Raw genomic sequence first — 19,796 nt, 5'->3', positions numbered from 1 at the left:
GAGGAACCTGAAAGAGACAAGCAGACAAGACAGTAGAATGGGTCCCAGGGACCAGAGGGGTGGGAAGGGAGGGGTGGGAAGCTGTTATTTATTTTTTTTTAATTTTTTTTTCAACGTTTATTTATTTTTGGGACAGAGAGAGACACAGCATGAACGGGGGAGGGGCAGAGAGAGAGGGAGACACAGAATCGGAAACAGGCTCCAGGCTCCGAGCCATCAGCCCAGAGCCTGACGCGGGGCTCGAACTCACGGACCGCGAGATCGTGACCTGGCTGAAGTCGGACGCTTAACCGACTGCGCCACCCAGGCGCCCCAGGAAGCTGTTATTTAATGAGCAGAGTCTCACTTTTACAAGATGAAAAGAGTTCTAGAGACTTGATGCACAGCAGTGTGAATGAATGGACATAAAGCCCTACTGAACTGCACACTTAAAGACGGTTCCTATGGCTGAGGCACCTGGGTGGCTCAGTCAGTTAAGCATCCAACTTTGGCTCACGTCATGATATCATGGTTCGTGGGTTCAAGCCCCGCTTCAGGCTCTGTGCTGACAGCTCAGAGCCTGGAGCTTGCTTTGGATTCTCTCTCTCTCTCTCTCTCTCTCTCTCTCTGCCCCTCCCCTGCTCTTGCTCTGTCTCTGTCTCTCAAAAGTAAGTAAAAACATTTTTTTTTAATTTAAAAAGAGATGGTTACTATGGTTAAAAAATAATGAATACATACACTGTGATACATCCACACAACAGAACATTTTACATATTTTACAGCATCAAGAGTAAAAGAACCATGACTACCCAAAACAAACCACACAGGTGAATTTCACAAAACATCATATTGCATGAAAGCTGGAAAATATCAGCAAGTGTCCAGGTAATGGGGAGAGGCAGAAAAGTGGCTCTGTGGGGGCCAGAGAGGATTTCTAGGAGACTGCTCACGGTCTACGTCTTCACCTGGGTGATCTCACATCAGAGCACGTGCACTGCTGGATAATTTATCAGGCTACCCATTTCACACATACGCAAGTATTTGTATTATATTATACAACAAGAAATACTATTAAAAAACTTAAAAAAAAAAAAACCTGAAGAACTGACCAGGTCCTGCCTAATGGGTCAACTGGCCTCTCTTTCATCTCTGTATGACCAAATTCTGCCAATAGCCTGTACCGTTGCCTCCCTTATATATAAACTCACTATGTAAAATTCTGTATTTAAAGGATAGCAGACTGTAACTAAAGAATATAAAAGCATATTTTTTGATACAGCAATTACATTTTCAGAATTTTATCCTAATAAAACATCCTGGATACACATAAAGATTGAGCTAAAAAGGGGCGCCTTGGTGGGTCAGTCAGTTAAGTGCCGACTCAATTTCAGCTCAGGTCATGATCTCACGGTTCGTGAGACGGGGCCCCATGTCGGGCTCTGTGCTGACGGCACCGAGCCTGCTTGCGATTCTCTCGCCTCTCTGCCCCACCCCCCCCCACATGTGCACACACTCGCTCGCTCTCTCTCTCAAAATAAATAAACTTAAAAAAAAAAAGATTGAGCTAAAAAGAATGCCCATAACGTTGTTTATAATAGGAAAAGAAATGGAAACACCCTAAAAGTCCAAGAAAGGACTGGTTAAATTAAGATCACCAACAGCCTCTTGGAATAGAAACATCAGAGAACTGAGTCAGCATCCAGTTTGCTACACAACAAAAGTTCCCACTGGTAGACTGAGATTATTCCAAATTTTCTGTAATAAAAATTAACTACATCCCACTTTCTTTCTACCCCATCCCACTTCCTTTATACTCTTCGTGAATTTATCAGAACCATGTAGAAGCCAGCAGCTTCCTCTGTATATACACCACCATATATATCACATCAAGTTTAAAAACAATGGGAGTCAAGACCTTCCCCTATTTCACAGATTTTAAAACATGCATTTTCCACATCTTAACATTTCTGATATTACACTACTTCCTACAATGATATAAAAAGCACTGTGTCATCGTTTAATTGCAGTATTTTTTCCCTTGTGATATATAAAATCATAGTGCATCTGACAATCAAGGGCATCTTATATTTGATGAAATACTATTTAGAAGTTCATTTCAGTAAGTTAAATGAACATTAGGAAGCCAAAAATGAAGTCTATCCAAGAGCAAAAGCACGTGAATAATTATGAACCAAAGCAACTTTTTAAAAAGAAAAAAAAATTTCTTTAGAGTTTTTTTAGAGCCTGTAAAAGTTATGTCCAGATATTCACAATTAAGTAAATTACTTCAAATTACTTGAAGCAAATGAAGATACTCAATGTTACAAATAAAACATGGTGAGCTGGGCACTTACACATAACACTTGTGAAAACTGTTCAGTTTCATCTGAGCTCTGTACTCCTGGATGAGAGCGATCAATAAGAAACCCTCCACCCTTTTGTGGTCCAAGAAATGGCTAACCTGAGGGGCCACCATGTCCTTGCCTATTAGAGACCCACCTCTATCTTCCTCTATGATTTCCGTGTTTCATAAAACAAGCTTTCTCCCTCCTCTTTGAGACACTCTCCATTAATGAACACTCCCATACTGTAACTGCCTGAACTGTTCTTCATTGTTTAAGAAAGCAAAAGTTTCTCGTGCAGGAAAGGTCCTTTACAATCAATCATGTTACGCCCATGTTCACTTTTTTTAAAAATTTTATTTATTTATTTAGGGGGCGGGGAGAGAGCATTACACAAGCTGGGCCCAGGGGCAGAGAGAGAGGGAGAGAGAGAATCCCAAGCAGGCCCCACCCAGTGCAGGGCTCAATCTCACAAACCTCGAGATCATGACCTAAGCTGAAACTGAGTCACCCAGGCACCCCCTATGTTTACTTTGAAAATCTTTATTGTTACTTTGGTTAAATATATACTCACGCATCACTTCTTGGTAAGCCATAATCCTATCTTAACCAAAGTGTTCAGAACTCCTGACAACTTTCTATACTTGCCTTCCCAAAATTAAATCCTAAATAGTATATTTTTTTACACCTATAACTGTCTTGGAGATTTCCCACAGGGGCCTTGGAAAATCACAAAGGATTTGTTTTTTTCTTCTTGTAAAAGGAGAGGTGCTAGAAATAATAAGATTTATTTGATGTGTCACTATGTTGATGAGTTACCAAATCAGAGGAGATGCTTAGGTTAAATTCGTCTGGGTAAGATGTCATAGTATTTCAAAAATGGCCTGCTGTAGGAGAAGTTCTTACAGAATTATCAATGCCCTCACTGTCCACGACACGCTTAGATCAGAGTGCTGGACCTACTTTGCTGGATATTAGACAACAGCCATATTCAGGCATAATTCAGGTATGTTTTTTATATTGTTCACTTAGTCCCAAGTTATTTTTTTTTATTTTTTAAATGTTTATTTATTTTTGAGAGAGAGACAGAGAGACAGAGCAGTAGTGGGGGAGGGGCAAAGAGAGGTAGAGACACAGAATCTGAAGCAGGCTCTAGGCTCTGACACGGGGCTCGAACTCAGACCATGAGATCATGACCTGAGCCAAAGTTGGACGCTTAACTGACTGAGCCACCCAGGCTCCCCTGTCCCAAGTTCTTTAATTTGAATCTAGGATTATCTGGGCCAGTGGTTCTCAAATGGAAATTCATTATCACTTACCTGTGGAATTTTATAAATACACATAGATGTTTAAGACCTGTTCCAGATTTACAGAATCTCTTTACTTGGTATTCTTGATATAGTCTTGGAATATTCTAACTGTATATTTAGTATATTGTTGGTATATTATTATATCTGGACTATCATATGTTACCTGTGAAGATCTTTTTTCTCTATAAAGATTAAATGTTTTCCGTTTTCATAAATTAGACATAATACCCACTCTTTCTTGACAGGAAAGTTAACCATTATGTTTATAAATATTTTATCTAAAGATTTTTGGACTGACTTTTATCTTGTTTTGCATGCCACAGAAACAACCAAATTTTCTTATCCATTGCCTCAATCTTATCATGAATCCCCACTAGATCTTATACTTTTGAAACTTAGCAGTAATAAATTAACCAGAGTCATGTCAAGTTTCCCATCACCTACAGATAGGTTTTTGTTGTCGTTTCCCAGAAAGCACTTGCAATCGGCTATAGGCCTGAGTGCCTATCTTCAACAAAGAAGGGCTGTCCCAAAGCTTGGGGAAAAGGACTGTGCCAGGTACTTTTGGGTACAGGCTTCTGATGGCATGTTTCAACAGCTCTAAGACCATACCAGTGGACTGAGTCAGGATTTCTGAACTCCAGTCGAGAAGATGGATTCATAAAACTACTAAGTAAACAGCAAGCAGAACCAGAACTGCCTAGAACTGAATGCACTGATGAAGGATGACTACGGCTTTTGTTTAGAAGACTGTTAGTGAACTAATGTTTCATTGTCCCACTATGTAAGAAACCTCTTTTCTCTTAACTATCCATAACTCATAATTTTATAAACTATGCTTTTGTAACTGAGATTATCCAGTGCATTTTGTCTTTCACATCAGTATGAGTAAAACAACTGAGTACCTTCTAAAAGGAAACGTGGCAGATGTTCAGCGTCGCTCCTTATCAGGGAAATACAAATCAAAACCACACTCAGGTATCACCTCACGCCAGTCAGAGTGGCCAAAATGAACAAAGCAGGAGACTATAGATGCTGGAGAGGATGTGGAGAAACGGGAACCCTCTTGCACTGTTGGTGGGAATGCAAATTGGTGCAGCCGCTCTGGAAAGCAGTGTGGAGGTTCCTCAGAAAATTAAAAATAGACCTACCCTATGACCCAGCAATAGCACTGCTAGGAATTTATCCAAGGGATACAGGAGCACTGATGCATAGGGCCACGTGTACCCCAATGTTCATAGCAGCACTCTCAACAATAGCCAAATTATGGAAAGAGCCTAAATGTCCATCAACTGATGAATGGATAAAGAAATTGTGGTTTATATACACAATGGAATATTACGTGGCAATGAGAAAAAATGAAATATGGCCTTTCGTAGCAACGTGGATGGAACTGGAGAGTGTGATGCTAAGTGAAATAAGCCATACAGAGAAAGACAGATACCATATGGTTTCACTCTTATGTGGATCCTGAGAAACTTCACAGGAACCCATGGGGGAGGGGAAGGAAAAAAAAAAAAAAGAGGTTAGAATGGGAGAGAGCCAAAGCATAAGAGACTTAAAAACTGAGAACAAACTGAGGGTTGATGGGGGGTGGGAGGGAGGAGAGGGTGGGTGATGGGTATTGAGGAGGGCACCTTTTGGGATGAGCACTGGGTGTTGTATGGAAACCAATTTGTCAATAAATTTCATAAAAAAAAAAAAAATAAAAAAAAAAAATAAAAGCCAAAAAAAAAAAAAAAATAAAAGGAAACGTGGCGACGTCTCAAGAGTCTTAAAACTCTAAATATCTTACGACCTAGTGATCTATGTTAAAGAAATAATCTAAAATACTTAAAAGTTTACATAAAGATTTTTATCAAGTCATTAACAGGAAGTGGAAACATGTATTATAAAACAATTCAAGAATAACTGGGGCGCCTGCGTGGCTCAGTCGGTTAAGCAACCAACTTCGCTCAGGTCATGATCTCACGGTTTGTGAGTTTAAGCCTGCATGGAGCTCTGTGCTGACAGCTCAGAGCCTGGAGCTGCTTCAGATTCTGTGTCTCCCTCTCTCTCTGCTCCTCCCCTGCTCACACTCTGTCTCTGTCCCTCAAAAATAAGATAAAACATTAAAAAAATTACTTTAATGAAAAAAAGAACAATTAAATTATGGCATATACATAAAGAGGAATACTCTGTCATTAAATATGTTTACAACATAAGAGGGTGCTCATGATATGGTAGCTTTTGAAGATAAACTGTATGGAGAAAAAAATGTGTGTGTATATATGTATATATGTATTTATGTATGTGTGTCACACACACACATAGACACCACACACATAGATAAGCCCAGGAAATAAATGCTAAAATGTTAATGGTAACTATATTTAGGTGGTAAGATTATGATGAGTTACTTTCTTCTTTATACTTTTCAGATTTTTCAGACACAATAGATACGCAGCTTTTATAATCAGTGAGATATCTGGCTGATTAAGTTAGTTTTATTAATCAAATTGTATTTGTTTTTCTGAGGAGGCAGCTAGATCAATCTGAAAAATATTACTTTTGAATACAGCATACAGCATTTTAAAAAATGAACAGTACTGGGGGCATCTCCGCGGCTCAGTCAGTTAAGCGTCTGACTCTTGATTTCCGCTCAGGTCTTGATCTCGTGGTCTGTGGGATCGAGCCCCACACTGGGCTCTGTGCTGACAGTGAGGAGCCTGCTTGGGATGCTCTCTCTCCCCCTCTCTGCCCTTCCCCACCTCTCTAAATAAACTTAAAAAAAAAAAAAAAAGACTAATATTGACCTAAGTTATAGACATGTCAAGTTAAATAAACAACTAAAAAGAACTTCAAAAAAAAAAAAAAAAGACTGAGCTGTGCCTACTAACCTAAACAAGTTATTCAATCAGTAACAAAAAATTTCTGATTCCAAGACCATGCTTTAAGACCCTCTGAAGGACAGTCAGAATCCCAAACACCTTTAGGAATAATACGCTAAATAAATCAAGTAAGTGAAGCAAAAGAAAGAATTTTTAAAAATCAGGTCCCCAAATCCTTTTTCTCCCTTCTTTGACTTCTGCAGACATAGAAAAAAACAAATGTTTCCTGGGTAATGCAGATGATTGCAGTTATTTTTAAAAGTAGCTAGTCCCCAAGCCATTTGTGATGGCTTTTTAAGAAAATTAATTACAGTGGACTTCCCCTTTTTTCATTTTAAACCAAAAAGGAAGAAAAGAGAACTGTAACCATGATACCTAGTATATACGGAGCACTTTATGTAAAAAGGCCATTATTTCATTGAATCTTAACGTAGCAAGTAGGTGCTACTACTCTTCCGTTTTTCAAATGAGGAACTGAGTCTGAGGGAGGTTATATAACATCCCAAGAGCAGACAGCTAACAATCAAAGGTAAGATTCAAAGCCTATCTAATACCAAATTCCCACTCTAACCAACATATTCACTGTCGCCTGCGTCCGACAGGTATCAGGGAAACCTACTAACCTTTAGATGCGGTACCAGTAAGTGGGATATAAAAGTCAACAAAACCATGTCCCTGCCTGCACGGGGCTTAACGTTAGGGGAAGGCAAGGCACAATGAGCAAACCTGCTCACAGATATCTCATTACAAAATGTGACACACGCTGCGGTGGCCAAGTACAAGGGCTATGCGGACTTGTAACAAAAGGACCTAATTCAACCTAAGGGACAGGAGGAGGGGGCCAAGGAAAGGTTGACTCTGAAGTAAGTAATGCTGAAGAGAAGACCCTGAGCAAGAGGAATAACTAACAGGGTAAAGAGAGGGCAAAAGACAACTCTCCACTCTCCAGGCCGTCTTCTCTTAAAAGTGTACTTCACTGGGGCACCTGGGTGGCTCAGTCGGTTAAGCGGCCGACTTCGGCTCAGGTCATGATCTCGCGGCCCGTGAGTTCGAGCCCCACGTCGGGCTCTGGGCTGACAGCTCAGAGCCTGGAGCCTGTTTCAGATTCTGTGTCTCCCTCTCTCTCTGCCCCTCCCCCGTTCATGCTCTGTCTCTCCCTGTCTCAAAAATAAATAAAACGTTAAAAAAAAATTTTTTTAAGTATACTTCACTGTACTGAAAACTGCTGTGCGCGCACACACACACACACACACACACACAGACACACACACACACGGCAGGGGAAGGGAAAATAGGATTTTCTCCCCACTTAGGGGCCACTCTATTTGAAAAAATGTAAATACAGATCAGTGTTTTAAAGAAAAATAAAATATCAAAGGTATTCGTATATTCCAACTTCAATTTTCCTCTAAAATTAATCCTAAATTCTAAACCTCCCTTTACAATTGCTGTGTTTTAAGGATAACCAACCAAGAGAACAGCCCGGAAGGGCCAGGGTAAGATGTGTTCTTACTCTCGACTTGAGGAAATTACACTGTTTTCAAGGAAGAAATATTCAGATCCTAATCTCGCCCACCTTCGTCACCACTATCACTCAGTGGATAAGCGCTGTGCCATTCTCCTGACTTAATCTCAAGGGACAAGGGACAAAGTACAACAGCACCTTTTTTTATTTTTGGTAGAGCCATGTAGTTGTTCAAAGTGAGGGTCACAACCCATTTGTGGGTAATAAAATCAATTTAATGGATCATGGTGAACAACTTTTTTAACAGAACAGAATTATCAGAGTGTATCATATAAGGCCAAACATTACCTGATAAATTTTTATTTCACTTATATAACATATACATACTGTTGTAAAATTTATTTCTTACTGTAGGTCACAGTCACGGCCAGAGTTTCAATATCACTACCCCAGAACAGAAATGACAATCTTACTGTCTGCTTAATCTAGAGGCTGAGTACAGAAAAGAACTGCAAGGTAACTAAAAAGGCTTGAGCAGTGAGTGGTTCCTCTTTATTCTGTGAACTTAAAGTTTCATGAGAAAAAAAAAAAAAAGGTGTGTACAACGAGTTTGGGGGAGTTTGGGGGGGAGGTGCATTTTTCCCTGAAAATGAATCTTTCATCACTGCTGTATGCTGTAAACTCTAATCAATCCGGAAAATACAGTATTCCCCAGTTGCCGAGTAACTGGTCACGTGGGTATGAGCGGATGCTGGCCTCGGCAGTCAGGTGGCTGAAGAGCACCTTTAGCTTCGGACCCTAACCGGGGGAGCACAGTGTGACATAAAAGGAAGGGAAGCAAGAGCCTGGAGACCTGGATCCTCAACTGTAACCTTGGTGAGGCAGTCGCCCCTCTAGGTGTCTCTTCTCACCTCTAAAATGAAGGGCACGGCTCCAAATTCCCTTCCAGCTCCAATTCCTGTAATTCTACAAGCAACGACTGAGAGGTGGGACGAAATAAATATTAACAGTCCTACCACCCGTAAGACTGGCACTGTAAGGGCTTAATTCCTTATTTGAGTAAGAATGAAAGAAAATCAAGTTATAATGACATTTTTAGGTTCCTACATAAAAAGACTTTAGGATTTTTAATGGCACAATAAAAATAATGCATGTATTAAATTTCCTTCCAAAATATTCCCACTGACAGAGTAAAAAGGTTGACAATTTCTATTAATTTTACGTCTCCCAACTAGCTGTCCTCTAAGAAGCCCTATTCAGAACATTCTACAGTTCAGCAGTATCCTCAAATAGCCTGCTCACATGCACAAAAAGCTTCCACTGAAAACATCAAATCTGATCAGCTTTAAAGCTTAGTACCCACTTTTCTCCACAGAAGGCTTATTTCTTCTGAAATTATGCTGAAATCAAATCCACTTACGAAATGCTTTTGACAGAATGCCTAATATCCTCTTAATAGCTTTCCCTGCTACTTTATAAACATTTGGCATCCAAATGATCCCTGAGACTAATACTTCCACTGATGTCTGCAAAATATGTCAAATGAATGTTCTTACAGGTAAGAAACAAATTCTCACTTTGCCTATGCTGTTAGTGAATAAATATCTATGGCAAATTACACTCCATTATATGAGTCTGAGGTCTGTGAGATACAAGAAAGTACCTACCACACCTACTTTCCAAAGGAATAATGCTCTTGAAAACACAGTGGTTTTGCACAGGCCTCTTAGAGAGGGGAAGGCATTTTAACATAATATACATGACAAAGATATATATTCTAAATAGTTCTAAAAATATGGAAACTATCATGAAGCAAACACTGTGTTTTTGTCACTCTCACGTTATTTTTTTTTAATTTCTTTATTAAATTTTTTTCATGTTTATTTATTTTTGAGAGAGAGAGGGACAGAGCATGAGGAGGGCAGGGGCAGAGAGAGGAGACACAGAATCTGAAGCAGGCTCCAGGCTCTGAGCTGTCAGCACAGAGCCCCATGCAGGCTTAAACTCACAAACCGTGAGATCCTGACCTGAGCCGAAGTCGGCCGCTCAACTGACTGAGCCACCCAGGCGCCCCACTGCTCATGTTATTTCTAACCTACAAATTCTGTTACCCAGGATGAGGTAATTAAAGAAAACCATCTCGATATAGTCAGTGCAGTTAGTTCATAGATACTAAAAACACGTTTTAAAAAAGAAAATTTAAGTAATTAAAATAATTTAATTTAAATTCTGGCAACCATATTCTCTTTATGTAAAATATAGAATCTCCTCAATTCCAATTTTAGTAACAATTCCAAGTAAGGACACGTAAAATTATAAATGTACTAGTTAAGCATTTAGGCTCTATAATTAGCTTTTTATTATAAAATAAGAACATGTAACATGGTAATTATAAAAAACTTAGGAAAAAGTTAGTATGTGTCCTTTCAATCCTTTTTCTATGTAGGTACACACTTTTTAAAAATGGGATCTATACTGAGCATTAGCTAGAATTAAGAAGCCCAACTCAAACTATTCATAATTTAAGCAAAAACAGAGAATTTATGAACTCACATTTCAAATCAAGAGAAAAATGGGGGTAAACCTAGCATAAAAAGAAATTGACCAAAGAGCCCTTTTGACCCCTCTGCTCTTTCTCTGGGGATTAATGTTACTGCCTGAAAGCAAAGTACTTCTCCATGAGACTGACTATAGCTTCAGGGAGCCACCTCCAGGCTCAGAACTCCAAATTATATACATTTTGGTTATTTTATACACATATGTATAGTTATTAAAAAGAGCACTGCTCTCCTCCAGCTCCAATTCCAAAGAACCGGCTTGGGTCAAGTGTCCATCCCTACGGCCAGGGAGAACACGGAGGAAGATGGCAGGTCCAACCTGAAGCAGGGAGCTAGAGCCAATAGAGAAAGAGAGGACAATGGGAAGAGGGAGGGCAAAGGAAGGACAGACACACTGGCGGAGAAATACATACCAGCTGTGCAGTCACCTCACGTTCTGGCTGCTGTGTTCTGCAAAAAGCTTTCCTACTCTGTTACTGAATGCAGTGATGGGTATGTAAACATCAGAACTACTTGAGAATCTTTTGAAAACCAGGTACTCAGGTCCCACTTATCTATAAAGCCTTTTCTGGAAGGACTTCTATCATGAGCATGTTTCCATGTCACTGAATATTCTTTTTAAAAAAGCGGGGGTTTTAATAGCGGCACTGAATTCTAACATGGTTCTAAATTTTTTCATTTTAATGATTTAAATCCAGAAAAACCACACACCATCATGATCTTTTTTTGAACATAATACTCCCGAGAGTCAAAAAGCATTTTATGAAAGCAGCAACCACTGCCACACCTTTTTCAGAAAGTATGCCCAGGATTCTTTGTGGGGGGTGGCTGCAGGGGGGTGGGTTATGCGGTGGGTGGAGACAGTTAGGTGACCTTGAGACTTACCAACTACTAAAAACCTAGCACTGAGGGTTTTTTTAAACAAATGTCTCTAAGGGACAAGGATACAACATACCTCAAAGTATAGCCAGAAAAGCAAAGTCTGTCATAGTCTAATTAAAGTAAGACTGAAGATTATAAACAAACACAGTATAACGCAACTAGCGGAGGGAAGTGAGTGATGAGAAGGGGAAAAAAGCAGCCTGTGCAAAGTCTAGGGAAATGAAAGCTTACGAGTAAGACTCTGTCACACGCCTCTCATACTAGAAGAAGGAGGTACAAGCCAACCTCCCCGGCCTGTTAACATGAGTTGCTAAGATCATTCAACCAATTTCCCTTGTTGATGTCATGTTCACCAATCCACTTCCTAATTGTACTCTGGCTTTCTATAGGCAAGAAGAATACAGTGGAGACAAAGCTGAGCAGGGGCTGAAGCACAGGACCTGGAACTTATCCTGCCAAGGGAATGCCAGCTCAAAAAGACCCACAGCAGTCACTGCCCAAACTCCTTTTCTGACATTTCTTCTATTTTCTCTTTAAAGAAACTATTTCCAATGGTCTACTTTTAGGCAACATGCAAATGTCTCCAAAAGGAATGAATACCACCGAGTCAAGTAAGAAGGCTGAGACAACAGAATGCTATGAGTAAAGAGATAATCATTGAGGAATGAGGAATTATTAAGTAAGTACCAGGAAGTTATTAAAGCAAATGCATCCAGTAAGCAGTCAAATCCTTATATCCCCATTTTTCAGTTAGAGCTCAGAACAAGATTTACAAGACACCGAGAGAAGACACGGGAGGAAGTAGAAGCAACTTCCAACAATATGACAATTAAAGGGAACTACAAAGTCCTTCTTGAAAGACTAGCTGTCCCCATTTCAGAACGCGAGAGAGCTTCTGCCTTCGCTGGAGCCCTTTGTTGCTGCTGCTGCACGGTCACTGCTTCTCTGCCGGAAGCCACCCCCACCAATGGGATCTAACGTTGTAATGGTCTCAAGCCACGCCCATCACTGAGGCGGCCCAGGCAGTCTGCAGCTGCACCAGAAGGTGGATTTCGCTAGGGAGGATAGGTGACCTCCAATGTCAAGATTGGAACACGGAGGCTCAAAGGGGACATTCAAGTTGAGAGAGAGAAGGGACACAAGATTCAAGAACTCTTTTGTAGTGAAACCCATTTTTTTTTTCAAATGAACTTATGGCAACATATTATATAAATAGTAAATAAAGGTACCCTGGCTTAAAAAAGAGTGATTTTAAAGTTCACGTAACATGCACTTTTCAAGGTCAAGAAGTGGGAACAATGAGGCTATTTTAACATACATATTTTAAACGAAAAGTTACAGATAGGAGCGGTCTTTTAGCAGCCTTAATATCCGAGTTCTGTGTTTTTTTAAGTGCAGATTCAAGAAATCCCAAAAGTAAATTGTTCCAAATTGTTTTTAACGTCTCTCTTTATAATCTCAGGATCTTCCTACAAATGACCCAGAAGCTTGAAAAATTCTAAGACATGTTTGCTTCTAAGTTAAATCACGAACAGCTGCCACCCTTCTAATTCCTTATCAGAAGCAAGGGCAAGAACTACCCGGTGCCCGCCTGTAGGCAGTACAACTATTAGCACTGTCACCTCTCAACCTGTTTTGTGTTCCTTGGTGACTGTGTGACCCTCACGTCAGCACACACCAAGCAGATGTGCAGGGCTGGCACCGGTCACGGCAGTGCGCTGGCCAACATGTGCAGACCTGAGTTCTGCAAAAGACCTGGGCATTAGAACAGCCTTCCTAATCAATGACATGTTAACATAAAGTACACGAACAAAGATGGCCGAAGAGTTTTATTCTGTCTGTCCCCAGACCAGTTACCTTGGCAGCACAAATCACCACGTCATTGGTCTCCAGGATTAAAATGTGGCATCTGTCATTTTGAACACGCATATGGAGCTTCTTTAAAATCGTTACAAACATAAATAAAAGCAGTCCAAATAAATACTTGCAGAATCCTGGAAGCATGTTGTCCTAATGATCTACAGTAAGTCCGTCAGGGGTCAGCTCTGTATACTGAACAGGTGGTGGTGACAATGATGGTGTATGAAAGACAAAATAACAGCTTTGTCAAATAATCTGTTTTACAGATTTGCTATTGTAAAATTAACTGCAATGTTGCTAAGAAAAATATTTCTAAGATCTTCTTGTTCTGCACACTGCTGTTCACTTCAAGTTGGATGAAGCCCATTTATCCTGACCTATTTTTATTATAACAAAGGCAGACCAAAACCTGACTGAAAAATCAAGGTTTCTTTTTATAGTTGGCGAAACAGTCCCTTTGCAGCACATTTCCACTTCTCTCTTTACTTTTACCTAAGAAGGATCACATCTATTTCTTTCCAAAGTACCGTTACACAGAATTATAAACTTCTGATCTGCCCATCTGGGTAATAAAATCACGCCTCGGGGCGCCTGGGTGGCTTGGTCGGTTAAGCGTCCGACTTCAGCTCAGGTCATGATCTCACGGTCCGTGAGTTCGAGCCCCGCGTCGGGCTCTGTGCTGACAGCTCAGAGCCTGGAGCCGGTTTCAGATTCTGTGTCTCCCTCTCTCTCTGCCCCTCCCCCGTTCATGCTCTGTCTCTCTCTGTCTCAAAAATAAATAAACGTTAAAAAAAATTTAAAAAAATTAAAAAAAAATCACGCCTCTTCTTCAGGGTGTTTAAGGTTGTGTAATGTGCAACCAGACCTGAGTTCAACTAGCTGTGAAACCTTAGACAAGACACTTAACCTTTGTGTCTCTGTTTCTTCATTCGTAAAGAGAAATAACAGGCCCTACCTCATAGGGTTGTTGTAAGGATTAAGGAAGCAAAGAAAATGGCACGTTTCAAGTAGTTAATGAGTGTTCACTATTCTTCTTCTTCTTCAAGTTTATTTAGTTTTGAGAGAGAAAGAGCAGAAGTGCTTGCACAAGCGAGGGAGGGGCAGAGAGAGAGGGAGACAGAATCCCAAGCAGGCTCCTTGCTGTCAGTGCAGAGCCCAATGCGGGGCTCAACCTCACAAACCGCGAGATCCTGACCTGAGCCGAAATCAAGAGTCTGATGCTTAGTGGACTGAGCCACCCAGGAGCCCCTCGCTATTATTATTATTCTTAAAGAAAAACTTAAATGAGTCAAAATGCCCAAAGATAACCTACTAACAAATTCATACAATAAGCTTTTTGATAAACTTCTAAAAACGTTAGATGCATTCAAAAGGAACAAAATGAATTCTCATTACACCATGTGCTATTATTTAGAGAAGCTGCTCCTTAAAAGTTCACAGAAGTATCTCAGAATTTAGGGAAACGAAGAATGACTTTTTTTCACAACTTATAAAAATAAAACAAATCTGTTTGGGCTGACCTGGTCGACAAACAAGAATATGGCGCCTGTGTTCAGTTCTAACTACAGCTACAGAAATTGTTTTAAATGTCTTGAAGCAGGAAAACTAAAGACACTCGCCTTATTCGTGGAACTACAGAGCAAGACAGTAATGCAGGAGGAACTCGGCAGGTATTTTCACTATAAGGGACAGGGGGCAGCAGTTTGCAAGTTTACTCTGGGATGCAAAGGACAGGGGGTAAGAGGACGTTTGAACATACAAACACAGGCAATACAAGAGGTAAATTCTTAGTTATGGTGAGTCTGACTTCCCAATCAGGAAAAAAAAAAAAAAAAAAAGGTGACATGAAACGAATTAACAGAGTCTCTAAGGCACAGAATGCAACAAATGCTTTGGGTACCAAAGTTCCATCTTAGAGCTTCAGGCGGTAGCAAAGTTTTACAGAAATCAATCCTGGACTTTACGTGCACGTGTGAGCAACAATCTGCACAATGCTACTACTGAAGGCGGTCAAGGGCCCTCAGGAAGGGAAACCAACCTGCCTGTTTGCGGAGACGAAGTGCAGTTTCGCACTGGAAAGACGGCAAGCAAACGAAAGGGGGAGGGGGGTTGCAAAGGGAGGGCAGGAGAACGCAGGGGAACCGCCAGTGCGTGTCTGCTTCACGAGTGTCTACTTCTTCACTCGAATTGGAGCAGAGGAGAGGGAGCATTTTTCGTTTGGCCACGATGGAAGCAATTTCTGCGCGGCCCCCGGTCTGAAGCTGGCGGCGGGGACGAGGTCACAGTTCCCGCAGGACCAGGGGTGCCCCACTACGCTCCCGGCCCCGCCGCGTTCCGGGCGGGCACCGAAGCTGCAGCGAGGGCCGGCGGGCTGGACGCTCGGGCGGCCCCGCGGTCTCGGGCAAGGGTCCCTCGGCAGATTCGGCCGCGGTGCCCTCGGTCCCAGGGCTGCACCCCGCCCCTCTGACCCGGCCGCGGAGCCTGGATGCTGCCCTCACCACCTGGCGGGAAGCGCAGGCCCCCACGCCCCCTTGGCCTCCGACCGAGCTCAGGCCGGGACGCGACCCGCTTTCGGCGCCGGGCCGCTGCGGCAGCCCCACTCACCTCGCCGCCCGGCAGCGCTCCGGCTCGGGCTCAGGCTCCGGTCCCGGCGGCGGCGGTGGCGGCTCCTCCATGGCGGCGGCGGGGGTGACGGCGAAGGCGGGCGGGGGGACCAGCTCGGCGGCGGCGGCGGCTTCTCTCATCCGTGCACGGGGCCTCGCATGGCCGCGGCGGGCGGTAAGCTGCAGCCTGGCGCGGGGAACCGAAGCCCCGAAGTGCGGGAGTGACTCGGCTCCGCCTCCGCCTCTAGCCCGCCGCAGGAGCCGCTCGCGCCGCGGCCATCTTGGGAACGGCGACCGGCCAGCGCCGGGCTACGGCGGGCGGCGAGGGACAAGCCTCCGAGGGCGGCGGCGGCGGCGGCGGCGGCGGCGGGCGCGGCAGCGGACGGGCGGGGAGCCGGCGAGGGGAGGGGCGCGGGGAACGGCGCCGGGGGCCGGCGGCGTGGGCGACCGAGGCGGCGGCCCGGGAGGCACGTCGGGGCCACTTGGCCCGGGGGCCGGGGGCCCGCGACGGCCGCCTGATTTCGCTAGCGGGGAGTGTGCGCTGGGCCGTGCCCGCCCTTGCTCCCGGGGCGGCCGGTGGGGGCTGGCGCGGGGGACCCCGGGAGGGGCCGCGCGGCCCGGATTAGGCGGCGACCGGAGACTTTGAAGGGCGCCGTGAACTTTAGCAAATGGATCGCCGCCAAAGGTGATGCCATGCTCAGAAATAGGGCGCAGTGCAACGCAGACGCTCAGTACCCACACGCGGGCCTGCGGGCTCCGAGGGTCCCGTGAGTCCGGGGGAGAGTGGGGCGCACTGGTGAACGTGCAGTCTTCCGCCTGCACGTGAAACTCGGGTTTCTGAGACTAAACAAAGTCTCGGGACACGCAGAGCATTAAAGCTACCCTCTTATCAACAGGGCAGAAAAGAACATTGATCTAACCTCGCCTCAGTATCACAAGGTGGTTTTGATCTTCCGGAAACCCGAGCGGGAGTGCTGCTACGGTGTGGAGAAAAGAATTCTACAGATTTCTTCAGAGTTACAGCAATACTCTTGAAATTCCAGTGCATCCTGTGCCCTTGGAGAGGACTTGGGGCTTCACAGTTTTAAGTTGCACATATTTACAAAACTTCCCACAGGGTGAAGTCCAGAGTAAATTCAAAATCAGCATCTTTTAAAATTAAGTATATTTCTGTTCATTCAAACGTGCTGGTTTTTAAAACTTAATTCGGTGGAGCTCGAATATGTCAAACACACGTTGGATGAATGTTGGTGAGAAAACTGGCTGAGATAGAAAACTTTAAATATGATCATATTTAAAGGCAGTTGTGAAATTATCTGTATTTCTCTCAAAGTACCTTCCAGAAATTTCTGCGTCAATCTACTGTATCACGGTAGTCTGTACTGACATTCATTTTATTTATTCAACAACATTCATTCAACAAATACCTATCAAATGCATATATGTGCTAGGAACTGTACTAGATAGTGAGGATATAGCAGTGAGCAAAACAGACCGTATCTTTTCCTGGTCGAGCTAACATCCTAGTTAAGCAAGGCAAAGAGAAAGAAAAAAGAAAAAAAAGCGAGCATATAGCATCCCAGCCAGTGTAACGGCTATGCAGATGTCAGCTGGGAAAGACTGGAGAGGGGAATGCTGTTTTTATAGAGAGAGTGTGTGCATGCACAAGTGAGGGAGGGGCAGAGAGAGAATCCCAAGCAGGCTTCACACTGTCGGTGCAGAGCCCAGAGTGGGACTCCATCCCAGGAACTATGAGATCAAGACCCGAGCTGAAAACCGAGAGTCCTACGCTTAATCTACTGAGCTACCCAGGGCTGTGAGGACAATGCAGTTTTACCAAGATTGGGGAAGATGATTAAATGATTTGGGCATACAACCATTCTTACTTACTGAATTTCAAATTGTCTTTTGAGACAGTTGTATGACCAAATCTGTTAACTTTATCTTCACTAATTCATATTTAACTATTTTAATACTTAATAAGTATTAAAGTATCTATTATTTATTTATTTATTATTTGGATAAGTCTTGGTTCACAAATAATTCCTGAGAACTGTCTGAGCCTATGGCCTATCTTCAGGTCTCCAAGCTTGCTTGCAAGTCTATATTTGATATATAGACGAACATTTGAGAGATGCGTGGTTTGTTGTTTTAATTTCCACTTGAAGATGCTATCTATTTTAGCATGAACCAAATGAACTTACATTTAACTAAGCACCGAAGGCACCAGGTGTAGAAACCTCAGTTAACTAGTAGTAAATATTCAATGTAAGTACAGTGAAGTTTTTCTTCACTTAAGGTAATTTTGTGTTAGGCGTCCCCCCTTTTTTATTCCTTGTGTTCACCTCTTGTTCTGGGCCACCTCATTTCAGCAATCCACTATTCTGGATTCTGAGGTCTGAATGGGTTTCCTTCTTATCCACACGCCCTTCAAAATTGCACCTGACCTGTGCTCTCTGACTTGGTGGTGAACTGTAGCAGCCTCGATTCAATCAGAGTTCTGAACCACCAGGCGCCCCTGTAACTCATTTTAAAGTGAAGAAACTTATGAAGGGCTATGTGAATTCAGTCTTGAGAACAGAGAGTGAGAGGCAATCTAACTATAATAGTTCGTTAATGTGAAAAATAAAAACACCCACATCCTGAATGCGATGATATTTACTAGCCCCCTGACTAGCGGGTCCCAAATCCCGGCAAATTTTACCTCCCCTGTGGCATCCATGCACCTCTCTCCATTCTCCAGTTCAGCCCGCCATCATGTGTCACCTAGATCACAGCCAGCCTCCAGGTCTCCCTACCCCTCACACGGCAGTCGGCGGCCACACTTATCTTCCCACATCTGCATCCAAACACATCACCCTCTTACCTAATGCACTTTATTAGCATCTCATTGCTGTCAATGAGAATAAAGTCCATAAAGAGCCTTTCTGAGTTCTTCAAAAGCTCCATAGTTGGCCCCATGACTAGGATTGTGCCCAAGCAGTTCCTATGCTGTGACACCACCCTTTCTACCTGGCTGGTGCTCTCCCAGGGCAGGAGGGAGAGCCGTGCACTCTGGCAGGCTAAGAACTGGCATCTATTCAAACAATAATTTAAAAAATTTATTCACATATGTTATATATGTATGTTTTATATATATATATGATATATATGTAACTATAATATAATATATAATATGTAATATATATACATGTCCCTTACTAATCCATGTCCAGTGTGTGAAGAAAGCCCAGCAAAGTATTTCCCAGCTTTCTGTAATTCTGGTTCTCTACTTAATTTTCCTTTATAATTTTCCAGGCCAGAAGCCTTCTTGGAAGGCATATTAAAAATGTTAAATGTTATATACGCAGATAAATCCCTCTAGGGGCGCCTGGGTGGCTCAGTCAGTAAGCTTCCGACTTCAGCTCAGGTCATGATCTCACGGTTTCTGAGTTCAAGCCCCGCATCGGGCTCTGTGCTGACAGCTCAGAGCCTGGAGCCTGCTTCAGATTCTGTGTCTCCCTCTCTCTCTGCTCTTCCCCCACTCACACTCTGTCTCTTTCTCAAACATAAATAAACAGTAAAAAAAAAAATCCCTCTCCTGTAAACAGCATTATGCCATATATTCTTTGATACTGGTATTCCAACCAAGTGTGACAGCTGACTTTAATGGAGCTGATATACACACACATACACACAAGGGACAAAAATACTCCACGAGTATAAACCAGCATCTGGGAGTGACTTCTTGTTATCTTAATTTCCACTTGAGGGTACTCTCTGTTTTAGCAGGAACCAAACAAATTTCAGTAATCATGTAAGGCATCTTGTGTAACTGGTGCTAAATATTCAGTTTAAGGGCAGTGACCGCTGGCCCCCAAAGCACCCACCACCTCCTCCAGCCCACAGATTCCTTTTCTGCCTTCTCCACTAGAGATGTGCTCCTTC

The 19,796-nt window shown here is 42.9% G+C and overlaps 2 protein-coding genes across 10 annotated transcripts in view; one reads left to right on the top strand and one right to left on the bottom strand.

The window, feature by feature from the left end:
- The window catches only part of MAP3K4 (mitogen-activated protein kinase kinase kinase 4), a 113,711-nt gene extending 97,521 nt beyond the window's left edge, over positions 1–16,190 (bottom strand). For 5 of the 9 annotated variants that reach the window (XR_007152023.1, XR_007152024.1, XM_047857822.1 and 2 more), the window contains exon 1: positions 15,871–16,190. Coding sequence is in view for 7 of the 9 variants with exons in the window: in XM_047857822.1 (XP_047713778.1) it covers positions 15,871–16,010 (140 nt within the window). In the remaining 2 variants the exon portion in view is untranslated. The remainder of the gene's footprint in view (positions 1–15,870) is intronic. The other 4 variants (XM_047857815.1, XM_047857819.1, XM_047857816.1 and 1 more) reach the window with 1 other exon arrangement.
- LOC125166520 (glycine-rich cell wall structural protein 1.0-like) lies at positions 16,029–16,495 on the top strand. The gene is made up of 2 exons (XM_047860386.1): positions 16,029–16,044; positions 16,128–16,495. Exons 1-2 carry the CDS (start codon positions 16,029–16,031, stop codon positions 16,493–16,495), a joined length of 384 nt encoding a protein of 127 aa, XP_047716342.1.
- The last annotated feature ends 3,301 nt before the right edge of the window (positions 16,496–19,796 follow it).

The sequence above is a fragment of the Prionailurus viverrinus genome, chromosome B2, assembly GCF_022837055.1.
Source record: "Prionailurus viverrinus isolate Anna chromosome B2, UM_Priviv_1.0, whole genome shotgun sequence".
Classification (NCBI taxonomy): domain Eukaryota; kingdom Metazoa; phylum Chordata; class Mammalia; order Carnivora; family Felidae; genus Prionailurus; species Prionailurus viverrinus.
The sequence above is the reverse complement of the archived record's forward strand: the minus strand, read 5'-3'. Positions and strand labels throughout refer to the sequence as shown.